The sequence below is a fragment of the Nerophis ophidion genome, linkage group LG25 (assembly GCF_033978795.1).
Source record: "Nerophis ophidion isolate RoL-2023_Sa linkage group LG25, RoL_Noph_v1.0, whole genome shotgun sequence".
NCBI lineage: Eukaryota > Metazoa > Chordata > Actinopteri > Syngnathiformes > Syngnathidae > Nerophis > Nerophis ophidion.
Window position 1 is genome coordinate 40,344,075 of NC_084635.1, and position 24,126 is coordinate 40,368,200.

The 24,126-nt window shown below is 41.6% G+C and overlaps 1 protein-coding gene across 1 annotated transcript in view; it reads right to left on the minus strand.

Moving 5' to 3' along the window:
* Positions 1-1,055: 1,055 nt before the first annotated feature.
* Positions 1,056-24,126, minus strand: part of marchf7 (membrane-associated ring finger (C3HC4) 7) — a 38,394-nt gene continuing 15,323 nt past the window's right edge. Inside the window, 13 exon segments of the mRNA XM_061887378.1 lie at positions 1,056-1,176; positions 1,560-1,588; positions 1,590-1,675; positions 1,778-1,826; positions 6,372-6,398; positions 7,411-7,515; positions 7,591-7,694; positions 12,056-12,225; positions 13,802-14,864; positions 14,931-15,110; positions 17,673-17,841; positions 17,916-18,062; positions 23,577-23,768. Of these exon segments, the coding sequence (XP_061743362.1) occupies positions 1,164-1,176; positions 1,560-1,588; positions 1,590-1,675; positions 1,778-1,826; positions 6,372-6,398; positions 7,411-7,515; positions 7,591-7,694; positions 12,056-12,225; positions 13,802-14,864; positions 14,931-15,110; positions 17,673-17,841; positions 17,916-18,062; positions 23,577-23,759 (2,325 nt within the window). The 5' untranslated portion in view covers positions 23,760-23,768 and the 3' untranslated portion in view covers positions 1,056-1,163.

Sequence of the window (24,126 nt, forward strand, 5' to 3'; positions counted from 1 at the left end):
CTGGTTTTGTTTGATTGGTCCAAGGTCACCAGTGACTGCATTTGATTGGTGAAACGCAGGCATGCGTAGTTCCTACTTTGAATGCGTGTCTGACAAAATCAAAACAAACAAAACATGCATTAACAGATCGATTAAAAAAAAGTAGCGAGTAACGAGCTGATTGTAGATAAATGGAGCGGAGTAAAAGTAGTGTTTCTTCTTTATAAATATACTCAAGTAAAAGTAAAAGTATGTTGCATAAAAACTACTCGTAGAAGTACAATTTATCCCAAAAGTTACTCAGGTAGATGTAACGGAGTAAATGTAGCGCGTTACTACCCACCTCTGGGCATGGGTAACTTACACATCTGTGAAGGCACCATCAATGCTGAAAGGTACATGCAGGTTTTGGAACAACATATGCTGCCGTCTAACCGCTGTTTTTTCATGGACACCCCTGCTTATTTCAGCAAGACACTGCCTAGCCACATTCAGCAAGTGTTACAACAGCCTGGCTTCGTATAAAAAAAAAATAAAAAATAAAAAAAGAGTGCGGGTACTTTCCTGGCCCGCCTGCAGTCCAGACCTGTCTCCCATGGAAAATGTGTGGCGCATTATGAAGCGTAAAATACGACTGTTGAAGGACTGAAGCTCTACATAAAACAAGAATGGGAAAGAATTCCACTTTCAAAGCTTCAACAATTAGTTTAGTTTCCTCAGTTCCCAAACGTTTATTGAGTGTTGTTAAAAGAAAAGGTGATGTAACACAGTGGTGAACATGCCCTTTCCCAACTACATTGGCACGTGTTGCAGCCATGAAATTCTAAGTTAATGATTATTTGCAAATAAAAAATAAAGTTTATGAATTTGAACATCAAATATGTTGTCTTTATAGTGCATTCAACTGAATATTGGTTGAAAGGGATTTGCAAAATATTGAAATCTGTTTATATTTACATCTAACAATTTCCCCACTCATATGGAAACCGAGTTTGTACATGTCAACATCATTTGAACATGCCAGTAAAAATGACTTCATGTGTGTTTGTGAAGAAAAGCAGAAGAAAGGAGCAGAATTTAGATTCATTTTCTTTATTCCCATCATGACACCCGTTACACTTTCAACTTATTTTCATATTTTCCATAATTCTTGTGCAACACAACAAACGAGTCGTGTTGTCACTTTACAAACAAACGCTGGAGAAGAAAGAAGACACAAAAGAAAAAGTCAAATCAGCCATCTTGGCCTCTGATTGGTTCCCACGTTAAAGCACTTGTGCTCTCAATGTTGCATTTCACACACAGTGTTGTATTGTGTACACACGCACAATGTTGCATAGTGCGCACACAATGTTGCATAGCACACAATGTTGCATTGCACGCACACACAATGTTAAACTGCACGCACACACAATGTTGCAGAGCTTGCGCACGCACACAATGTTGCACTGCACGCACACACAATGTTGCACTGCACGCACAAAGATGATCACTGGCTGATTGCAAGGTTGCAGACGTGCAAAAAAATAAAAATAAAAAAGGAGGTGATGGTTGGCAAAAAGAACATCTGACATTCAAACCTGAGCCAGTGCTCATCTTTATCCTCCTCAGTCGTCCTCCAGGTAGTCGTCCAGGTCGGAGAAGCTGATGGAAAGTCGGCCATCTTCGCTCTCGTCACTGCTGTCCTGGTGGGGATCTGTGGGAGGACAAGGCAGACGCCATGTTGGAGGCGGCGGCGGCCAGGACGAGGAGTCATGTGACCTCTGAGTGACAACAACAGGTGAGGAAGAGAACCTACTTTCCAGAATGCCCACGTTGTCAGGCAGGATTCTCACCAGGTTAAATAACTGAAGGTGAGAGGGAACACGTTTGTCTTTCATCACAACAACAACATCTTGTTTTGATTAGTGGCCGAGGCTGCACAAGATTTCATTCACATTTTGTGGCTTCCTTAAAAGGTTGAACAAACATGAGGGCGGTGCACCCGCCTTAAAGGTACAGTAACACTTGTAAGAAAATATTGGTGCTTTTTCAAAGTCATTAAATAGTCATTCTGTCTTTCATTTTTGTTCTGATAATGTCGAGAAAGGAGAAATACAAGAGTGTGTGTGTGTGTGAGGACTGAAAGGAGATGGCTCAAAGAAGGAGAAAAAGAGCAAAGGGCCCAAAGAAAACAAAAAGGAAGGTTTTGTGATTAAAGTGGAAAAGATTGTAGTGAAACATTTCACTATAGAATAGCATTTATTTTAATTAAAATTAAATTGAATTAATTAAAATATAGGATAGATTCTTTTTTTTTTTTTTTTAAAGGGAATGTAATAAAATAGGACTGAATATTAAATAATAAAACAGATTGGAGTAGACTAAAATATAATTCAAATATAATAGAATAAATTTAAAAAGGGAATATAATAATAAAATGGGATTGAATATAAAAGAATAAATTAGAAGGATTAAATATGAAATAATAAAATAGAATTAAATGTAATAAAATAAACTACCAAGAGAGAATATAAAAGAATAAAAAAGAAGGATTAAATATGAAATAATAAAATAGATTTAAATACAATAAAATAGTAGGGAATAATATTTAAGAAAAAAATATATATATATATATAAGGTTTGAATATGAAAGATTCTAATAGAAGGGAATAGAATACATTGAACTAGAAGGATTGAATATAAAAGAATAAAATAGATTGGGAATAGAATGAGATCAAACTGAAGTATAGAAGAGAATCAAATAAATAGAAGACTTTATTGCTACAACATGGGTGATGCAGCAAATCACCAGAAAGCCTCCTTTATCTTCAAGCAGAAACGAGGTAAACCTTTATTTTATGTGAGGACATGTTAGCATCTACAGTTTGCATGCTAAAGCTAACTACTTGCTTGTTGAAAAAGTCAACCCTGCTCCGCCTAGCAGGAACTTCTCAAATGTTCAATAAAACTTCCATGAGTTACTTATCAGTAGTTTTAGGCTACACCTTTATTTAAATATTGACAAACATGTCAGCCATCCTATTGTAGTAAAAGTCTCATTTCACTTAAGTACATTCAGAGGAAATTATCTTTGTTTTTATCTCAACTCATTGATGACTTCATTAATCCAACACCTATTAGATTACTCAATGAAATTATCGCCTGTGTTCCCTCCATGTAATTACCCTGTCTACCTTTGCATGCATGCACAGCCCCACGATGCACTGACTACCTATACACAGCCCTATGATGCACTAGCTATGCATGCACAGCCCCACGATGCACTGGCTACCTATACACAGCCCTATGATGCACTAGCTATGCATGCACAGCCCCACGATGCACTGACTACCTATACACAGCCCTGTGATGCACTAGTTATGCATGCACAGCCCCACGATGCACTGACTACCTATACACAGCCCCACAATGCACTAGCTATGCATGCACAGCCCCACGATGCACTGGCTACCCATACACAGCCCAACTATGCACTAGCTCTACATGCACAGCCCCAGGATGCACTAGCTACCTATACACAGCCCAACTATGCACTACCTATACATGCACAGCCCCAGGATGCACTAGCTACGCATGCACAGCCCCACAATGCGTTAAGTACAGTGGGTACGGGAAGTATGCAGCCATTTGCTAAAATCAAAAAAAGCTAATTTTATTTCTCATGAATTTAGCACCCATCTTGAAAAAAAAAAAAACGAAATGTTTGCTAATTTGTTGAAAAAGAACGGGAGAAATGTGTCATGGTCTAAGTATTTAGACTCCTATCTAAACTCCCATGCTGTCTATTTCTTCAATCCTCCTTGAGATGCTTCTGCTCCTTCATTGGAGTCCAGCTGTGTTCGATGAAACTGAGGAAAGACAGAGAGCAAATGAGGATCATGAGGTCCGTGGAACTGCCCAAGGAGCTGGGAGACATAAATATTGGCAAGGCACAGATCTGGCCAAGGTTACAAAAGAAGAGCACAATGGAAGAAGTTTGGGACGACCACAACTCTTCCTAGACCTGGGCGTCCAGCTAAACTGAGCAATCGTGGGAGGAGATCCTTGGCGAGAGGTCCAGAAGAACCAAAGACCACTGAGGTCCAGGGACACAGTCGGGACAAAGAGGAAGTTCCACAAAGTCAACAATCACAGCAGCCTTCATGGCCCGATAGAAGCCTCTCCTCTATGAAAGCCTGCATAGAGTTTGCCAAAAACACGAAGGACTCCCAGACAATGAGGGGAAAAAAGATACTCTGGTCAGATGAGACCAAGATTCTAATCGGTGTGTGTGGAGAAGACCAGGCACTGTTCATCACAGTGAAATATGGTGGTGGCAGCATCATGATATGGGGGTGTTTTGAAGCTAAAGAGACAGGACGACTGGTTACAATTGAAGGAAAGATTAATGTAGACAAGTACAGAGAAGAAAAGCTCTTCAGGAGTTTTCAGGACCTCAGACTGGGCCGGAGGTTCACCTTCAAGCAAGACAATGACCCTAAGCACTCAGCTGAAATAACAAAGCAGTGGCTTCGGCTCAACACTGAGCATTCTTGACCTAAACCCCACTGAACATCTCTGAAAACTGCTGTTCACCAACGCTGACCATCCAACCTGACACAACTGGAGTGTCTCTCCAAGAAAGATTGGCAGAAGATCCCCAGAAGACTCAGGGCTGTATGAGCTCTAATGTGCAAATACTCAATACTGAGCAAAGATCTGAATACTTAGACCAGGTCATATTTCACCAACTCCTCTTTCAACACATTTCTACTTTTTTTCTTTTCTGTCAAGATGTGTGCCGAGTGTGCACTCAGGAAATATTCAGTTACTTTTGGTTTTACAAAATGTCTGCAATGAAACAAAGAGGGAAACATTTTAATGTGATCGGAATACTTTCTGTACCCACTGTATATACACACAGTCACTTGATGCACTCAGTGTACACACACATAGTCACATGATGCACTAGGTATACACACACACAGTCACATGATGCACTAAGTCAGGGGTTCTTAACCTTGTTGGAGGTACCGAACCCCAACAGTTTCACATGCGCATTCACCGAACCCTTCTTTAGTGAAAAATAGTGTTGTTTTTTCAAATTCAAGACAATGTTCTATGTTTTTGGTAACACTTTAGTATGGAGAACATATTATAAGTAACAAAGACTTAATTTAGAGTTATTTGGACATTAGAGGAACATAAGTAACAAAGACTTAATTTAGAGTTATTTGGACATTAGAGGAACATATAAGTAACAAAGACTTAATTTAGAGTTATTTGGACACTAGGGGAACATAATATAAGTAACAAAGACTTAATTTAGAGTTATTTGGACACTAGAGGAACATATAAGTAACACAGACTTAATTTAGAGTTATTTGGACACTAGAGGAACATATTATAAGTAACAAAGACTTAATTTAGAGTTATTTGGACACTAGGGGAACATATTACAAGTAACAAAGACTTAATTTAGAGTTATTTGGACATTAGGGGAACATATAAGTAACAAAGACTTAATTTAGAGTTATTTGGACACTAGAAGAACATATTATAAGTAACAAAGACTTAATTTAGAGTTATTTGGACACTAGAGGAACATATTACAAGTAACAAAGACTTAATTTAGAGTTATTTGGACACTAGGGGAACATATTATAAGTAACAAAGACTTAATTTAGAGTTATTTGGACACTAGGGGAACATATTATAAGTAACACAGACTTAATTTAGAGTTATTTGGACACTAGAAGAACATATAAGTAACAAAGACTTAATTTAGAGTTATTTGGACACTAGAAGAACATATTATAAGTAACAAAGACTTAATTTAGAGTTATTTGGACACTAGAGGAACATATTACAAGTAACAAAGACTTAATTTAGAGTTATTTGGACATTAGGGGAACATATTATAAGTAACAAAGACTTAATTTAGAGTTATTTGGACACTACAGGAACATATTACAAGTAACAAAGACTTAATTTAGAGTTATTTGGACACTAGAGGAACATATAAGTAACAAAGACTTAATTTAGTGTTATTTGGACACTAGAGGAACATATAAGTAACAAAGACTTAATTTAGAGTTATTTGGACACTAGGGGAACATATTATAAGTAACAAAGACTTAATTTAGAGTTATTTGGTTAAGGTTAGGGTCAGGATTATAATAAGGCCATGCCGAATAAGGCATTAATAGTACTTAATAATGACTGGTTAAGAGCCAGTATGTTACTAAATTGCATGTAAACAAGCAACTAATTAATGGTGAATATGTTCCCTATACTAAAGTGTTACCATGTCTTTTTTACTGGTGCACAAAATCAACCGTGCATGAACATCACCTTTTGTTCAAACAACAAAACTAAGACAGTGCATAAACTCACAACAAATTACACACCTGCAAATCAGTCAGCTGTTGCCGTATCTGTAATATGCCAACAGGGAGAAGTTTGTATTTACACGAAGAGTCGGGTGTGTTTTGATCTCCGCCGAAACTCCTGAGGTCGACTCACCCAACCCCTAGGGTTCGATCAAACCCTGGTTAAGAACCACTGCACTAAGTACACACAGTCACACAACACACCGTACACACAGTGCATCGTGTGACTAAGTATACACACCCAGTCACACAATGCACTAAGTACACACGCACAGTCAAAAGATGCACTAAGTATACATACAAAGAGTCAAAAGACGCACTAAGTATACACGCACAAAGTCAAAGGACGCACTAAGTATACACGCACAAAGTCAAAGGACACACTAAGTACAGAGTCAAAGGACGCACTAAGTATACAAGTATAGAGTCAAAGGACGCACTAAGTATACACGCACAAAGTCAAAGGACACACTAAGTACAAAGTCAAAGGACACACTAAGTACAGAGTCAAAGGACACACTAAGTACAGAGTCAAAGGACGCACTAAGTATACAAGTATAGAGTCAAAGGACGCACTAAGTATACACGCAGAGTCACAGGACGCACTAAGTATACACACAGAGTCAAAGGACGCACTAAGTATACACGCAGAGTCAAAGGACGCACTACGTATACACACACAGTCACACGATGCACTAAGTATACACACACAGATGCACTAAGTACACACAGACTGATGCACTAAGTATGCGTAGAGTCAAATGCTGCACTAAGTACACACACGCACTGATGCACTAAGTATGCGTAGAGTCACATCGCATGCTGCACTAAGTATGCGTAGAGTCACATGCTGCACTAAGTACACACACACTGATGCACTAAGCATGCGTAGAGTCACATCGCATGCTGCACTAAGTATGCGTAGAGTCACATGCTGCACTAAGTACACACACACTGATGCACTAAGTATGCGTAAAGTCACATCGCATGCTGCACTAAGTATGCGTAGAGTCACATGCTGCACTAAGTATGCGTAGAGTAGAGAGAGTGTCCTCACCCCAGCTGCATCGACTGCCCCCAGGACATCAGAGAACCTCTGTTCACAAAAATGCAACAGCACTACCAGATAGAGACCACTGCTGATGAAGTCGTCATATTCGGACTGTGGAGCGAGACCAGACGTCCATTCACCACACAGACATTGTCCCACAGGTCCTGTGCCGCCGGACTTACTAACCTGCACGTGTGTCCTGTACAGCTGCTGGATGTCAAAGTTGTCGATGTTCAAGCGCAACTTCTCTTTGCACAGCTCACAGTTTTTGATGGCCTCCAGATTTGTGCCTGAACCCCGGGAGAAGAAGAAGAAGAAGATGAGAGAAGCAATCTTTTAGCAACACATTCCTTTCATTTGGATGTTGTTGCTTCGGTGATTCATTTGAATAAGAAGTCTGCACCGATAAGAGCGCGCACAGTAGGGCGGTGCACCAACAGCAGAGGTGTAGAAAGAAGTGCGGCCCATAGGGCCATTCTAAAAATACCATTTGAAAAAATTATGAAAAAGTGGAACAAAAGAGCAACAACATGTGAAATGTAGAGTGAACAAGTTGCAATGTTGACCAATAACACAATAACTCTTTGAAACTGTTATTGCTAAAAAAATAAATCAAAATCAATGTTACGAATTATTGATCAATTCAAGGTTACATCAAATGTTACACTTTTTACATTTTGCGGGGGAAACATGTTGCATTTTTTGCCACATAACAAAATAAAATGTAAACTTTATATCAGATATATTCGAAGTTCCATCCAACCATCCATTTTCTACCGCTTGTCCCTTTTGGGGTGGCGGGGGGTACACCCTGGATAGCTGCATTCGGGCGGAAGGCGGCGTACACCCTGGACAAGTCACCACCACACTAAGGCCAATTTGAAGTTGATGTAGGATTTTTAACCCTTGAATAAGGGTTAAAAAAAAAGAAAATAAGACGTTTTTTTTCAATGTTTATGACTGACACTCTTTTGGGTCCCAAAATTGAGACAAACCCTAAAGGAAAGAAATACACCTATGGATTGTATTAGTTTTGAAAAGGACAAATATCAAAATGGCCCCATTGCTTTAATTTCAGGGTGCGACCCTTGCTAGACAATGTTTGGGCAGCCCTGGTCTGTGTTAATGTAGCTCATGCTGCGGGCGTGTTTTAGGAAGAAAGAATAAAAATGTAATCAGAAAATCCTGCTTTATATCAACACACAGTACAGGCCCAAAGCTTGGACACACCTTCTCCTCATTCAATTAGTTTTCTTTACTTTCATGACTATTTACATTGTAGGTTGTCACATCAAAACTACGAGTGACCCCATGTGGAGTTATGTACTTAACAAAAAGAGGTGAAATAACTGAAAACATGTTTTATATTCTAGTTTCTTCAAAAAAAGCCACCCTTTGCTCAGATTACTGCTTTTGCACACTCTTGGCATTCTCTCCATGAGCTTCAAGAGGTAGTCACCTGAAATGTTTTTCACTTCACACACTGCAAAAACTGAAATCTAAGTAAGATTAAATATCTCAAATAAGGGTGAAATTTGCTTATTTTCTGTCTGACAAGATGTTTCTTCTCACTAAGCAGATTTTATGTTAGTATTTTACTTGTTTGAAGGGTTTTGGTCCTAAATGATCTCAGTAAGATATTGCTGAGATTTGATGACATATATTGAGTAAAACATGCTTGGAAGTAGAATATCAACTGTTGCAAAGCTGTGTCATCAACACTCACAAGAATGAAACTACTTTTTTAAAGTAATAATCTCTTACTTCAAGCATGAAAAAATAAAAAAATCATGATTCCGAGCGCATATCAATATGTCAAGATAATGGCACTAGCATATACTTCTAAGAATATTTTTCAACAGAAAAGTGCACTTGTTATTAGTGAGAATATACTTATTTTAAAAGGCAGTTTTGGGTTCATTGAGGTTAGCTAATTTTACTTGTTTTAAGGCTTGACGAGCCGAATTTTCTTGTTCTATTGGCAGATCATTTTGCTTCGTTCAGATAAAATACCCCTCATTTTTGTATTTTTAGGGACCAAATGTCCCTTTGGGACAGAGGACCCTATTATATTTCTACGGTTTTATTATTATTCTTTATTATACCGCCGCCTCTTTGAGTTGTAATTTGACCCCCTTAACATGCTTCAAAACTCACAAAATTTTACACACACATAAGGACTGGCGAATATTGCGATCTAATCAAAAAACCAAAACCCTCTAGCGCCCCCTAGGAAGAAAACAGACAAAACTGTTTAACTTCCAGTAGGAATGTCGTAGAAACATGAAACAAAAACCACTACGTAGGTCTCAGTTAGACCTATATTTCATAAACTCTTACCTCCCAGCTAAAATCAACAGGAAGTTTGCAATTCCCCCTTCAATACAACAGTTGGCTAAAATTTTTTTTGCTTTTTTTCTAACATTATCTCTTCTGAGGCCGTTTCGGCTTCAAATGAGCAAGAGAAGAGAGATTGAACCCTTCTGATTAAAAGTTGATGAAATAGTTTTAATCAATGCTTCGGTTTTGATTTTATCAGCCTTCAAAGAACCGCTGCGCTGACAACCATTTCAAGGATGGCCGCCGTGCACAGACACAGAGAGGGAGACATTTTTTTTCTTTTTTCCCCCCTACCGTCTGCTGCTGTTGCGCACGCACCAACTTTCATGGGGGAGGAGCTATGATCGTCTATGCCAAGATGGCTGCCAGGTGCCGTAGCTAAGCCGGTATGTTTTAAAGTTGTCGTTTGTCTGCATATCGTAAAAACAACCGTCCAACATTCTTTATTTTGGGTACTTACATATGGTGCCTGACTGTTGTGGCGTTTTAAGGACAGCTGCACTTTTTGTGCTACGGTAAAGACAATGAATGGTCCGTTTTTGATTTTATTAGCCTTCAAAGAATCGCTGTGCTGAAAACCATTTCTAAGTTGGTTGCCGTGCGCTCACCCAGAGCTAGACGTTTTTTTTCTTTTTTTTTTTCCTACCGCTTCCAGTATGTAATCTTATAAATGGCATAAACGCGCCAGTGACACAATATTTGAATAATATTAACATTAGTTGTGGTTCGCCCTCATGTGAAATATTTGTTAAGATGGCTGCCGGCTAGCTAACGCTTATCCGGGCTTGAGTCGTGGGGGCAGCAGCCAAAGCGGTCCCATCCATCGCTGTTTGCAGCTTTTCAATTGTTCATTAGTGGTGCTTCGCCCTCGTGTGAAATATTTATTAAGATGGCTGCCGGCTAGCTAACGCTTATCCAGGCTCGGGTCGCGGGGGCAGCGGCCAAAGCGGTTCAGTCCACCGATGCTTGCAGCTTTAATTTTTTCTTGTTTTTGAACACTGACTTTTTGCACTGCAGGTGTCATAGTTTTGATGTGACAATCTACAACATAAATAGTCATGAAAATAAAGAAAACGCATTGAACTGAGAAGGTGTGTCCAGACTTTTGGCCTGTACTGTATTTCACTAAAGGACATCAGATATTACAAGAACAAATGAAAAAGATGGATGACTGGATGACTCAGCTAATTGACCAACACTGGTCTTTGTGGACTTGGAGAAGACATTTGACCGTGTCCCTTGGGAAGTCCTGTGGGGAGTGCTCAGAGAGTATGGGGTATCGGACTGTCTTATTGTGGCGGTCCGCTCCCTGTACGATCAGTGCCAGAGCTTGGTCCGCATTGCCGGCAGTAAGTCGAACACATTTCCAGTGAGGGTGGGACGCCGCCAAGGCTGTCCTTTGTCATCGATTCTGTTCATAACTTTTATGGACAGAATTTCTAGGCGCAGTCAAGGCGTTGAGGGGTTCCGGTTTGGTGACCGCAGGATTAGGTCTCTGCTTTTTGCAGATGATGTGGTCCTGATGGCTTCATCTGACCGGGATCTTCAGCTCTCACTGGATCGGTTCGCAGCCGAGTGTGAAGCGACCGGAATGAGAATCAGCACCTCCAAGTCCGAGTCCATGGTTCTCGCCCGGAAAAGGGTGGAATGCCATCTCCGGGTTGGGAGACCCTGCCCCAAGTGGAGGAGTTCAAGGACCTAGGAGTCTTGTTCACGAGTGGGGGAAGAGTGGATCGTGAGATCGACAGGCGGATCGGTGCGGCGTCTTCAGTAATGCGGACGCTGTACCGATCCGTTGAGCAGAAAGGCAAAGCTCTCAATTTACCGGTCGATCTACGTTCCCATCCTCACCTATGGTCATGAGCTTTGGGTCATGACCGAAAGGATAAGATCACGGGTACAAGCGGCCGAAATGAGTTTCCTCCGCCGTGTGGCGGGGCTCTCCCTTAGAGATAGGGTGAGAAGCTCTGCCATCCGGGAGGAACTCAAAGTAAAGCCGCTGCTCCTCCACATCGAGAGGAGCCAGATGAGGTGGTTCGGGCATCTGGTCAGGATGCCACCCGAACGCCTCCTTAGGGAGGTGTTTAGGGCACGTCCAACCGGTAGGAGGCCACGGGGAAGACCCAGGACACGTCGGGAAGACTATGTCTCCCGGCTGGCCTGGGAACGCCTCGGGATCCCCCGGGAAGAGCTAGACGAAGTGGCTGGGGAGAGGGAAGTCTGGGTTTCCCTGCTTAGGCTGTTGCCCCCGCGACCCGACCTCGGATAAGCGGAAGAAGATGGATGGATGGTCACATGACCACTTACTTACCAGAGCCAATTTTGGAGCAAAGCCACCTCTTGATGCATTCCTGGTGGACGTATTGCAGACTTCCTGTGCAGCAGCAAGGTTGGATCAAAGGGTTGGATGAGGACTCCTCTCCCATCTGGCAGATTCTACACAAGTCTCCTTCGTCCTCGTCAGAGTCTTCCAGCAGCAGCCTACAAGACAGCAGGAAGATTCAACTCCTGATGCTTACAAACATGACTAACTTGTCAGTTAGCGTACAAACTAACTTCTATCAGAGAATTTTGGACCCCAGCAGTTACTAATGGAGATCTTAAAGGCAAACTGCACTTTTTTGGGGGGGGGGTTTGTCCATCATCAGGTATGTGATTTGAACTTAATGAAAAAGACAGAAAATTAGACAGGGGTCCCCAGCCAGGTCCAGGACAAAGGGGGTAACCTTCTGGAGAACAGGTGCGCACAGTCATGTTAATGTTTCAAAAGGATTCAACTATTATATGTGAAAATATAAAGAGTAGAAATAATGAACAAAATGTCAGCTACTGTCTTGTAGTAAAACAGCAATGTAGCATTTAGACAGGCTATACTGAAGCAAACGTGTGTTCTTAAAGGTGTATTCCACCTCTTCCACTTTTGTTTGGGCTTACATGGTTAAGTCAAATGAATGTTTTATCCAGACACAAACATTTGTCCAAAAGTGGCCCACATTGTGGTCTACATGGCTAAAAGAAACTTCTAAGGAAGAGAATCCCTCTGCCGTCTTCCACTACTTTTTTAATATACTTGAATATTCCCTCTTCCCTTCTACCACTCTCTCCTCGTCATTTGGGATGTCTGTTGTGATTTCACTTCCTGGTTCCATGACCCGCCCTCTCCCTCCTCTGATTGGCCTGTCCCTAATGTTTTGCCCTAATCTTAACCAATGGTGACTCATCATCGAAAACAACCAACCAATCTTGGATGTTCTTATACGTAAACCAAGCAATCATCATTGATGTATAGTTTGTCCCCTGCCTGTGGAGTCGTTTCTCTGCGTAGCTATTATTTTTATCTTCATTTTGAATGAAAACCGTCGTTTTTACCACTGGATTATCAAAACCGCACTCATTACTAAAAACTGTAGAGACAGATCAAGATTGTAACACACATTGTAACTCAGAAAATAATTTTTTATATATTTACAGAGATAAAAAAAAAAAAAAACGTATTTCCGACAAGCACACATTTCTCTTTTAATGTATTCTAAATCCTGAATAAACCCTGGCATAAGTCAGCTAACAATGGAGCCACTCTAGTCAGTCTATAAAGCACTCTAAAAAATATCAAAAACCTCCATCAAGGTTTTAAATACACACTATAAGTAACATTCATAATAACACGTAATATTTGCATATTCTGATCATTTTAAGCATAAACAGCAGTCGATGTCAATATAGCAGCAACAAGCTTGTTAGCGCTCTGTGATCAATACGCCGCTAGCTATAGTTCCGCAGTGTTAGCGCTTATAACAATATTGCTAATACTTAATAGTTTAGGGTTGGAATATCTAAATGAAGTATTTTTGACTCTTTTTGGATGTTTTGGGGGTTTTTTTAGGAGGGATTTATGGCCGCAACATTAACCCATTGTATGAATAAATAAATAAATAAAACTACATCTGTATCCTGGTCACTCATAATGATTGTGATTGCTAGGCAACATTAAAAAGAAACAAAGTGTGGCTTCCCGTGAGTAAACAAACGTGTTTGATACTCAGAAAGTCATTTTTACCTTTCCTTAATAATGCGGAGCTTCTCTTGCTTGCTGCTGGCGCTGCTAAGTGATGGAATGCCGTCCAATGGCCGCTCGGCGCCACCTTGAGGAGCTTTGGCGTTGTTTTGAAATGTAGCCACCCTGTGGCGCTGGGACCCGCCCACTGAAACGTCCTCCACTTCAGGTAACTTGTCGTCGTCCTCATGCCGGCGAGGACGTGCAAAGATATCTAAACCAACGGCGCCTTGCTCTACTTCATCCTCTTCCTCGTCATCCTCCTCTTCCTCTTGGGTGTTGTTGTCCTGTGTGGATCGGAGCTCCAGGTCATCCCATCTTCTCAGTAAGTGCTGAGGACGAGTGAGGCCCTCCTCCGCGCCGGCGGGTGAGGACGCGCTGTCGTCGCGAGCGTGCCTCCGCAGACGGGAGAGAAGGGATGGGCAGCGACCACGGAGGGAGGACGACAGCCAGGAGTAGCTGCTACCTGCCGCTCTGTCAGCCTCACTCTGCGATGTCCTGGCGCCGGAGAGACCGCCGTCTTTGTTTTCCCGTATTGGAGCGAGGTCGGGTCTGCGGCGGTTGCTGCCGGATGTGATGGCCTCCCACCTACTAGACTCCGCCTCCAGCGCAGACATCCTGGCGCCCTCGTCGCTGTCCACGGACAGAGCGTCGTCGTCGTCGACAGTCGAGGAGCTGCTGGAGGACTCCTGGCTGGAGGTGCGTGAGAAGAGGCGGGACAAAAGGTGGCGTGTGGAGGAGCGCCCTTGTGCTTCCGCACTTACAGCGGCGGGTCTCGGTGGGGGCGGGGCTTCCGGTCTGGTGGGCGGTGAGCTGTGCCAGGTGGGGCGTGAGGTCAGGGTGGCTGCGGCGTGTTCATAGGTTGAAGCGAGGCCTGACGAGGCGCTCAGGTAGCGATGAGCGGGTCTGTCGTTTAGGTCGCGGGCGAGAGAAAAGCGACTGGCAGCGGAGGACACGTGCCGGCCTGGCGAGCTTTCTCGCCCGCTGGAAAAGGAGGACGAGCAGTAGGCGGTGTCTTTGGGCCGAGCACCTTGGGCGTATGTGGAGGCCACGCGGTCTGTGGGGTCTGGGAGCAGGGATACAGGAACAGTTTGTGGGCCATGTCCCCTGTGGGATGACAGTGCAGACTTACACAATGACGACGTCAAATCAGAGATCCTTGTCCTCCTTTCTCGCAAAGTCGGCTCATTCTGGGGCTCCGCCTCTCGGCTGGACAACTGCGGCTTTGAAGAAGAAGTGGAGGACCGCGACAGGAAACGGCTGTAAGTCCACGGCGACTCCAGTGGATCACTTGGTCTTTCCTGAATGCCTGCTGGAAGACAACAAATGTTTGAAGCGTACATTTTCCACACCCAGGAAGTAGTTCCAACAGTCACAGCACAGGTGGTGTGTAGGTGGGAGGAAGGCCAGTCATCTTCATCAAATGACATCATACAGTAGCAGCAAGACTAGCACTGAACAGCCCTAACAAGATTGACACTTTCTCCTAATACATCCAATTGAACAAACATGTGTGTAGTAACTCTCTACATTTATTCTACTTTGTTACATGTACTCATGTAACTTTTTGGATAAATTGTACATGTCAGAGTAGTTTAAATGCAACATTTTACTTTTAAGTATTTTTGAGAAGGAGGAAACATTGACTTTTATTCCGATCGCTGCATTTATATATATCAAATTATAAGTATTTATTAGTGCTTACAAAGACTTATTTATTTGTGTCATTAGAAGGACTTGTGTCAAATGACTGTTTCACCAATCCAACATGAGCACGAGTGACCTTTGACTCCATTCCACCAATCAAACACAGCCTGGCAGTCACATGACCGCACACTAATAAGTGACATAACTTCAATATTTACTCACAAAGGTATGAAAAGCAACATTTGCATCATGTGTCAGAAATGTTTACATTTCAGTCAACAACAATTCCACTTCAAACTAGAGAAAACATGTTGCACTTACATGTAGATATTTTTATCTTTTAGCTAGCATATGCTAACATTAGCCTTGTTATGACATCACAAATGACTGTAAAATGTGCATCATTTTTACTACATGCTGTAGTAGTGTCTTCTTCTCACACACACGTTTAAAGGCTGTGACTCAGATGGCAGAAGCTGGAATCCAATCTGGAACCCCCTAGTTGCTGCCACAGTCGCTCTCGTAACTGGGCCACAACGTTTTTCCCCTTTTGAAAAGTTTTGGTAATTTTGCAGTCCCCAAAAGACAGCAGACCAGCGTGGAAAGGAGGGAATCGCTGTGGAGTTTCATAAAAAGAGGACTATTTTTGAGGAGTGTACTAATGGCGTTCACAAGTATGGAAGAATCAACAGCAAGTTTTAATTAAAAGACTCCAAAAATGTATACGAATACATGATTATAAAAAAAAATCTGTTAAGTAGCATTAACATATTTTCAAAATTACATCGTTTTGCTCCATTTTCTATTGTTGTTGCTGCGGGTATATATCGGAAGCAGACATGTTGCCTTCACTACAGACAATCACGTGTGTCTTGTTCACGTCATCACAACATCCTGTTTTGGCACCACTGTTTGTGTGATCCAAGCCTTTTTTCAGTGGATGAATTTCTGGTTCATCGCTAGGAAGTTTTTTCGTGTGTCTGGGGAAGCACTGAGACAAGTGTTAGCATGGGAGGGAATACCTGTTCGAAAAGGGCCGGTTGTTAGCATAAGATTGGCAATAAAAGTTAAAAATAGCATTTGACTTTTGACTTCTGGAGGCTACAAGGCATCATATTACTTTAAATTAGCTTTTACATAAAAAAACTAAAACATTTTGAAGGTGTAGCGGCTTCCATTTTGCAGTGGCGGTGCACCATAATCAGTGGGAAGGGAAAGCCTGCACTTTGTAAAACACCAAGACTATATAGTACCTGTTTCGTAGGACTAGGTTGCAACAAACATTATCGCCAAAAGTCTGCTCCGTTTGTTGTATATCGTTTAGTTAATGTATGGCAAAACCATACATTAACTAACCATTGTGGGGCGGTATAGCTCGGTTGGTAGAGTGGCCGTGCCAGCAACTTAAGGGTTGCAGGTTCGATTCCTGCTTCCGCAATTCTAGTCACTGCCGTTGTGTCCTTGGGCAAGACACTTTACCCACGTGCTCCCAGTGCCACCCACACAGGTTTAAATGTAACTTAGATATTGGGTTTCACTATGTAAAGCGCTTTGAGTCACTAGAGAAAAGCGCTATATAAATATAATTCACTTCACTAATTCACAAAACATTGTGCGTAACAAACATTTGCCCGTGTATCGTTCAGCAAAATACATAACTCAAAACAAAAACAAAAAATCCTACTTATTGTGGACTCGGTCTCCATTTCGTAGCAAAGTACAAAGGGGGCCAACTAAGGTAATCATCAATCAATCAATCAATGTTTACTTATACAGCCCTAAATCACTAGTGTCTCAAAGGGCTGCACAAACCACAACACAAACCACTACCACATGTTTAGTCTTTCATCCGTACTTCAAATATGTTGCATATTGTTTTCCGTAAAAACGTATAACTACAATTCTCAATGATGTGTGTTCTGTGTTAATTCTGGGTGTCTGATACGGATTATATGGATTTTATTTTTTATTTTTTTTTTAAATGGGAAGAATTGCTTCAGTCTTCATTTAGTAACTTTAGAACAAAAAACTAAAGACACCTGTACATTGAAAATATAGCTAATAAACAACGCCTCTTCATAATTAATAACGTATCTAAACAGTTGTTCTCTGATACACAAAAGGTACTGGATGATCTTTGTAGGTGCATGCCAGATGTAACTTTATTTTGTGCATTTCAGTAAAGGACTTTAGGGGAGATTGTATCGTGTCATCAGGTTTTCGGTACCTCTCGCATTGTTGTGTCCACTACTGGAGTAGGTGGACCCTGTATGGGAGGTGCTGGAGGTTCCAGAGTACAGTCCTCGGTTACTGTAAGCCAGTTTGGCCCGTTTGGAATCACCATCATCAGTGGCAGTCAACAGACCGGAACGGCCTAACCTCCCATCAGAATCACCCTGGAAAGGAAAGAAAAATACAAATGTTGATGAGCATCTATTTTGCGCAGGCGCGCACATTGCAGCCTAAGTACCGGTTTAGTCCTGCTGCTGAGCGGCGACTCTGTCCACGAACGCTCGTAGGATCGAGTGGAAGATGCCAGCGAGGACGGCAACTTCCAGCTGCCATTATTTGAGTCGGAGTTGTTGTAGTTTCTAGATGAGCTCAAGAGGCGAGAACTCTATAAAAAAAAAGACAACAACAAAAATACAATATCATACATTAGGTACTCCATATATGCCTTGTTTGTCTCTGAGGCAGGAATGAACTCCATAATTGCATCACAACTAAGTGGATGTTCCAGCAGGGACATGGGGCAGGGTCTTTGGCCCTGGCCAACATGGCACGGGAGAAGGTGACGGGCGCTCAATCACGACTTGTTCTCAGCCTTCCTGCTAGAGGGGGGGGGGGTTCCACGCTACCCCATCCAGCTGGGGAGCCTACAACACGGGCGTATCCAACAAAAGCCTGGAAGTAATATGCACCTTTTCCTACTAAATGTATTCAACTTTCCATTCTGACAGAAAAACAAAAATAAACATATGCTCCGTGTAATTTCATATACCGTATTTCCTTGAATTGCCGCCGGGGCGCTAATTAATTTAAAACCTCTTCTCACTCCGGCACTTAACAAAGGTATGCGGTAAATTTAGGCCTGCGCTTATTAGAGTGTGATGTAAGGATACCATCATGAAAAGCACATTTAATAAAAAAAAAGAACATCATTATGGTCTTACCTTTACTTATAAATGAAGTCCATGCACAGCTCCTTCTGATCAAAAGCATTGATAACTTGTTTATAGAAGTCTTCCTTATCTTTCTTCAGTTTTAAAAGTCTCTCTGTCTCGCTGGAGATCTTCCTTTATTACCTCCTGCTTCCATTGAAAGTCCAGTTTAGAAAACTTTTTTATATATGTAATCCTCCATGTTAAAAGTTCAAGCGAGAAAAAAAAAATAAACGATCGCTGCTCACTCTTGCTACTTGTTGTCACTTCTTCTGCAGCCGAGTAGTCGCAAGAAGGATCACTAGCGCCCTCTACCACCAGGAGGCGGGAGTCATTTAATGACTCCTATTTGACACACACAGCTATGGTATATTAATAAAACATAGCTGCTTACTGTTCTTTTTAGCATATTCAATAGCTTGGACCTGAAATCCTACTGAATAGCTCTTAATCTTCTTCCCTTTATGCGATTTCAAATGATTGAAATCAGCCTCTTCCATTCTGAAAATGATGACAGGTGAAGTGCCACTCGTGACGTGACGAGTTTGACCCGGCAGTAATTCTAGGCAGGCGCATACTATATACCCGGCAGCAGTTCAAGGAAATACGGCATTTGAAAAACTTACCTAGTATTGCAACACATTTTAATCATGCGTTCTAAACATTAATTTTTTGGGGTATTAAAAATAAATAAATATGGGCTTGAGTCATGACTTTTAAAGCATCAAATTGTAGATTGTAAAAATTATTTTTACAGTAAAAAAACAGTAGCGCAGTAGCCAGAATTTTACCATAAAAAAATACAACACACACACACACACACACACACACACACACACACACACACACTATTTTCTATATATAAGACAAAAAGGGGCAGGAAACAGCTGAAGTGAGACATTGTCCTAACACCACTGCATATGTAGGCCTGCCAGGATTCTTGACAGGAACACCGAGAGCTGAGACCCTTGGTAACACTATCTTGTGAGAGAGGCCGTGGCCAATAGCAGGAGTCAGACACGCATGTTAGCTGCCAAGGAATCTAGGGTGTCCTATAAAAAGACCGCCATAGATGTTGCTCCAGTGACATACATACTTAGCTACCAGGCCACATACGCATGTGAGTGTTGATTGGATCCCTCTCAAATGCTTGGAAAACTTGCTGATTTTGAACCAAGCAAATAGTAAATAGCAGCATGGGAAAACAAAAACACAAAACTGATATACTAATAAGACCTTTGACCTCAGCTCCTTTTCATGTGAACATTAACAATATTTGATTGAAGATCTTATTTAAAACACTTCATTGTGGTCTAAACAACCTGTAATGTTGATTATTTGGTTGAAAGATTGCATGGATAATATTTTACAGACCATCTCTAAGTTGCTTTCTGTTTTTAGCGCTTCCATGGCTATTCTACTGACGGATACAAATTGTAACTACGCTACTTTGCATTAGAAATGGCACCAAGGGGAGGATGCATGTGCGAGCCAGTCTGCCCCACAACAAGACGATAGAGACAAAGAAGGAACTTATTGACTACAACGTTGGACTTCTTCTGAATAAAAAATGATGGACTAGCGTAAAGCTCTTTGAGTAAACCTTTGGCCTTTTTGGAGATATTTGATAAGGCAACTAAGCAAAAATAGGTCACTATATTGCTTGTTTGGAGTAAGTTAGGAGAAGGAAATATTTTATAAATATCTCTGCCTTGCTTCCATGGTTGAATTTCTCACTTTCAGGACTTATGGGGATCCCGGACACATGAAAACAGGTACTAACAGGTAATAAATGTTTGGTTTGCCTACTAGGTCCCCTTTGACAAGTTTGTGGTCCAAAGAAGAACATCATGATTTAGTAGAAGCCTACATTCTCACACTATGACAACTTGACCGGCAACATTATTCTGATCCATTGGCAAGTTTGGAAAATTTGGGGAGCTCATACGCTGGTGGAAGGTGAAGAGACTTAAAGAATGTATGAGACAATATAGGTATGCTGCCCTTTTTTAGACTCTTCTTGATGAGCTCTAGAGGGTATGTACCAGTGGTTCTCTGCAGCCCTTCAAATCATCCCAGGCGTTGACATCCACGCGTTTCCTCTTAGGGCAAAGTCCTCAAACTGCTCATTTCTAAAAAAAAAAAAGTGTCCAAGGAAATTGATTTGCTCTGTACTAATAGTCTTGATAATCTGGCTGCAAGTTCCAGCTCTGCCCAATACTTGTTCATTTGGGATTCCACAATCCAGAACATCCTTCATAGGAACCACATCTCAGCAGCTTGAAGACTACCACATCCGTGACGTTCTGTAGTTTCTGCTATGATCATTTCACTCAATCTTTTTGATATTTGGCAGATCAGTTCTCAACTGTTAGCTGTATGAGCTGTCAACTTGTATTGGGACCAATCAGCCATACTTAATCATTTTACTCAACATTGTATTGATTGGCAACACTAAATGGTCCCTAGGGACGGCGTGGCGCAGTGGTAGAGTGGCCGTGCGCAACCCGAGGGTCCCTGGTTCAATTCCCACCTAGTACCAACCTCGTCACGTCCGTTGTGTCCTGAGCAAGACACTTCACCATTGCTCCTGATGGCTGCTGGTTAGCACCTTGCATGGCAGCTCCCTCCATCAGTGTGTGAATGTGTGTGTGAATGGGTAAATGTGGAAGTAGTGTCAAAGCGCTTTGAGTACCTTGAAGGTAGAAAAGCGCTATACAAGTACAACCCATTTATCATTTATTTAGTGTGTGAATGTGAGTGTGAATGTTGTCTGTCTATCTCTGTTGGCCCTGCGATGAGGTGGCGACTTGTCCAGGGTGTACCCCGCCTTCCGCCCGATTATAGCTGAGATAGGCGCCAGCGCCCCCCGCGACCCCAAAAGGGAATAAGCGGTAGAAAATGGATGGATGTATTTACTTAGATTCATTGACTCCCAATCTCCACATCCAAATCAGCTGAATGTCTGGAAGCGTTTACATTTAGTTTTACTCTTATTGATGTGTCTGAGGTCATGAGAGTCTTAAAACAAGTAAATATATGTAAATGTGCAGGTCCTGACAAGCTTGAGCCCTTCTTTTTTAGGTTGATTCTATTGCAGAACCTCTTTCGCATATTTCTAATCTTTACTTGCCCGGTAATAAGATTCCTAACATGTGGCAATCAGCATATGTTTTACCTTTGTTGAAAGGAGGAGATCACAACTATAGACCCATCTGTAAGTTATGATTCCCAGACAAAGTTCTTAAAAGGTGTGTTGGTGAACAACTTTAAGAATTCTTACACACCTATGGTCTGCTTTCTTAACATCTATTGGGTTTTAGAGCGAGACATAGTACCATAATTGCTGCCATCAAAGCTGTGAATGAAATTATTGTGACATTGGATTGCAAAATATGTTGTGCAGCTATATTTAGCAACCCGTCAAAAACATTTGATACGGTCGACCAGATCATTTTGGTCAAGATTGGTCTATCTACGCATGCTGTAAAGTGCTTTTCGAATTGCCCGTCCAATAGAACCCAATGTATCCAGTTTACTGGGTCCTCTTCACCTTTCCTCCCTGTATGAAAAGGGTGTACCTCAGGGTTCTGTATTAGTTAAATTGTTGTTTTCCATCTCTGTGATAACGTGTTAGATGCCGCGTTCCATTTATAGGCAGATGACGCCGTCAAATGACAGACTTTGTGTGATTTCTTCTGAGGAGCTACAATATATTATCACTCAAATTTGTTTTCAAGTACCGTATTTTTCGGACTATAAGTCACAGTTTTATTCATAGTTTGGCCGGTGCGACTTATACTCAGGAGCGACTTATGTGTGAAATTATTAACACATTACCGTAAAATATCAAATAATATTATTTAGCTCATTCACGTAAGAGACGAGACGTATAAGATTTCATGGGACTTATCGATTAGGAGTGACAGATTGTTTGGTAAAGGTATAGCATGTTCTATATGTTATAGTTATTTGAATGACTCTTACCATAATATGTTAGGTTAACCTAGCAGGCACCTTCTCAGTTGGTTATTTATGCCTCATATAATGTACACTTATTCAGCCTGTTGTTGTTTACTATTCTTTTTTTATTTTAAATTGCCTTTCCAATGTATATTCTTGGTGTTGGGTTTTATCAAAATAAATTTCCCCCAAAAATGTGACTTATATGGTTTTTTACTTCTTTATTATGCATTTTCGGCAGGTGCGACTTATACTCCGAAAAATACGGTACCAAAAAGCCCTTATTTTCCAGGTGTGGCAGGAATAAAAATGCTGTGGCGGCACACCACTTTCAATTACATCAAGGGGAAGCCGTGCAGTTAAATGTTAGCTTACTAACTTTTTAAGACAATTTCATAGCCAAACACCTCCTTGGTACTTGACACAGTCCAACGGTTATCATGCTAACCTAAATAATCTAACATACCAACATTAACTTTTTTGTCAAACAACTAAGTTGTGCAACTTGGTCTTATATACATGCTAACTGTTAGCATGCTAACTTTTTTGACCAACTTTACATACTTATGCTTTTTGTCATATACTTTGGTACTTGACACATGCTAACTGTCGTCATGCTAACATGAATATTCTAACATACCAACATTAGCATGATAACTTTTTTGTCAAACTCCTCAGTCGTATAACTCGGTCTTTGAAACATGCTAACTTTTTTCCCCTAACTTTACATGCATACGCTTTATAGTGATATGACTTGGTACTAGGTGTATTCTAACTCTTAACATGCCCACAATAGCATGTTTAGCATTCACATGAAATTTCTCCCAAAATTACATATTCTAATTTTTAGGAGTAATTTTCTAATCCAGGATGTCGTTATTTTGTCTTTAGATTGTGTGGCAAGCCAATAAAGAACAATATGCAGGCTGCAAGTGGCTCCCGGGGCGCACTATGGACACCCCTTTGTGTATGGTCCTTTCACAAACAAGCTGCATCAGTCGTCTTACCTTCTGGTCCACGTCTGCTTTAAAAGCGGCCGACGCCCTGGGAAATCGCTCGCTCAGCACCGTGTCCCTGCTGTACAGCCTGCTGGAGCCCAGTGACGAGGACGAGGACGGCGTGGCGCTGGAGGCGTACGAGGACTTTGAAGTTGACAGGCAGAAGGGAAGCCTGCGAGACCTGGAGTCCATCCTGGCGCTCTATTGTGACAAGAACACGAGGAATGCTGTGGCTGACAAAGAGTCAAGGCGGGGCATTAGACAACCTGTTTGGCTTCACAAAAGGGTTGGTGTCACAAAGTCATGTGGGAAAGCACCCAAAACAAAAAGACTGAACACATCCTTTTCTTCCAGGAGTGCAGTGTTGTTCTCTATAACTGTCATCCTTAGTTGGTTGAGCCTAAATGCGTATGTTCAGTGGATCTTCTCAAAGCACGCAGACTACATTTATGAAAGACTTGCAGTAAGCAAAGCAAGAAGGTTTTTGTCTCTTATAGTCTTTCTGCCTCACATAACGAGTTAGAAGTGAGCTCTCTGTGCCTGTTGGGCAATCAGGCAG